This window comes from Belonocnema kinseyi, chromosome 1, assembly GCF_010883055.1.
Source record: "Belonocnema kinseyi isolate 2016_QV_RU_SX_M_011 chromosome 1, B_treatae_v1, whole genome shotgun sequence".
NCBI classification, from domain to species: Eukaryota; Metazoa; Arthropoda; class Insecta; order Hymenoptera; family Cynipidae; genus Belonocnema; species Belonocnema kinseyi.
This window is the reverse complement of record NC_046657.1, coordinates 132531394-132533178: the sequence shown is the minus strand read 5'-3', so window position 1 is coordinate 132533178 and position 1785 is coordinate 132531394. Positions and strand designations below refer to the sequence as shown.

At 30.2% G+C, this 1785-nt stretch overlaps 1 protein-coding gene across 1 annotated transcript in view; it reads right to left on the bottom strand.

The window, feature by feature from the left end:
* LOC117171355 overlaps positions 1 to 1785 on the bottom strand; it is a 22587-nt gene that overhangs the window by 6824 nt on the left and 13978 nt on the right. Inside the window, exon 3 of the mRNA XM_033358603.1 lies at positions 1340 to 1461. Coding sequence (XP_033214494.1) covers positions 1340 to 1461 — 122 coding nt within the window. The remainder of the gene's footprint in view (positions 1 to 1339; positions 1462 to 1785) is intronic.

Sequence of the window (1785 nt, the reverse complement as noted above, 5' to 3'; positions counted from 1 at the left end):
TTTGCAATTTTTTGTGTACGAACGTTCTACACTCACAACCACTATCCGTCTAATGTTTCCGCCCTACTGCGTCACATAGCGAGTCTCGAAAACAACAAACGTCCGCTGTTGCCAGCTCGTTGGCAGTTGTCAGTTCCGAAAAATCGACGTTGTCACAACTCTCCTCTGTCACAACTCTCCTCGGTCTCCCCTACGTGTTATCCAAATGAATTTATCTTTATATATATTTTTATTATATATTTATACATTTTTCTATTAAAAATTTTACGAAAACCATCAAAATCCCTTTAGGAGGGCTGGGAACACCCATTACTAGAGGGCAAGGGCAGATCTATACAGTTTTTCGAAGGGCCCTTCTGGAAGAAGAAAGATTGAAAAAGATAGAAGTCGAGGGATAGGAAGCGATAGAATTATTCTATCTCTTTGAGTGAGTCACTATGCATTCTTAAGAGGGTATATTTACAATTCATAATTTAAATAAGTAACAAAACAACACCGAAAAAAATTTCAAAATTAATTAATTTTCAACTAAAATTATGAATTTTCAACTGGTATAGCTGGATTTTAAATTATAGGAATGAGTTTTCAACTAAAACTATCAATTTTCGACTTAAATAGTTGAAATTTCAACAACCTATTTGATCTTTACTAAAAACGATAAATTGTCAACCAAAAATTGAATAATTAGATGTGTAGCCAAAAAATAAATGTTCAAGCAAATAGATGAATTTTTAATTAAAATGATGGAATATTTACCTAGAATAATAATTACCTTCTCAGTTCAAAAGAATTTGTAATAAAAAAAGAAAAAAAGTTTTAACAAAATAGTTCAAGTTTCGGCAAAAAAATTCCTTTCTATTAAGAAAAACAAGTTTTCAAATAAGTAGCGATTTTTCAACAGCAAAAATTAATTGGGAAATCAAATGATAAATCTTAGGAAAAAATAATTTCTAACAAGAGCTTCATTTTCAAGCATGTAATTTTATTTTCAACCTGAAAGAGGTTTTTTTTCACTCAAATGATAAATATTTAGAAAAAGGTTAGTTTCTACAAAAATATCGACTTTTTATCAAAATGCGTGAATTTCTAATGAAATAGTCGAGTTTTTAATCAATAAAGACAAATTATCAGTCAAATTGTCGAATTTTGAAATACCAAAGATCAATTTTTCAACTAAAAATATGACAGCTCAATTTTCACTTTATAAATTAATTTCCAACCAAGCAGCTGCATTTCCAAATAAAATTACGAATCTACAACTGGAAAAAAATATATACTCAGTTTCCATTTTTTTAAAATAGAGAACCCCTGTGTCTCCAATAAATAATTCTACCCTTACTTAATTTATTTGTAAGATGATGTGGTCGGAGTACGGTCATTGTCACATCACTGCCTGCTAGGTACAGCCAATCACTTGGAAATTTTATGTCAGTTAAAATGGTCGTATAGTCAGTCATGTTTCTGAAAAATATAGAAAAAAATATTTTATTAGTTATTTTGAAGAAAAATCAAATTTTTTTTTAAATCGAAAATTTTTAACACTTTAAAATTTGAAAAAATTAAAATACTTTCAAATAAATCGGTTAATTTGAAAGTAATTTTTTTCAGTTTCCTTAAAAGGTGTACATACGAGGGTGGATTGATAAGTTTCCGGCCTGACCAAGAGATGGCGCCACTAGCCCTACCTTGTAACACGCGGAGCCGAATTTGGCGCGGAATTATCCCGAATTTAAAACTTCAAAAATTTCGCGTTGATTTATTAAAATAGATCCTGTTCGGCTCCGT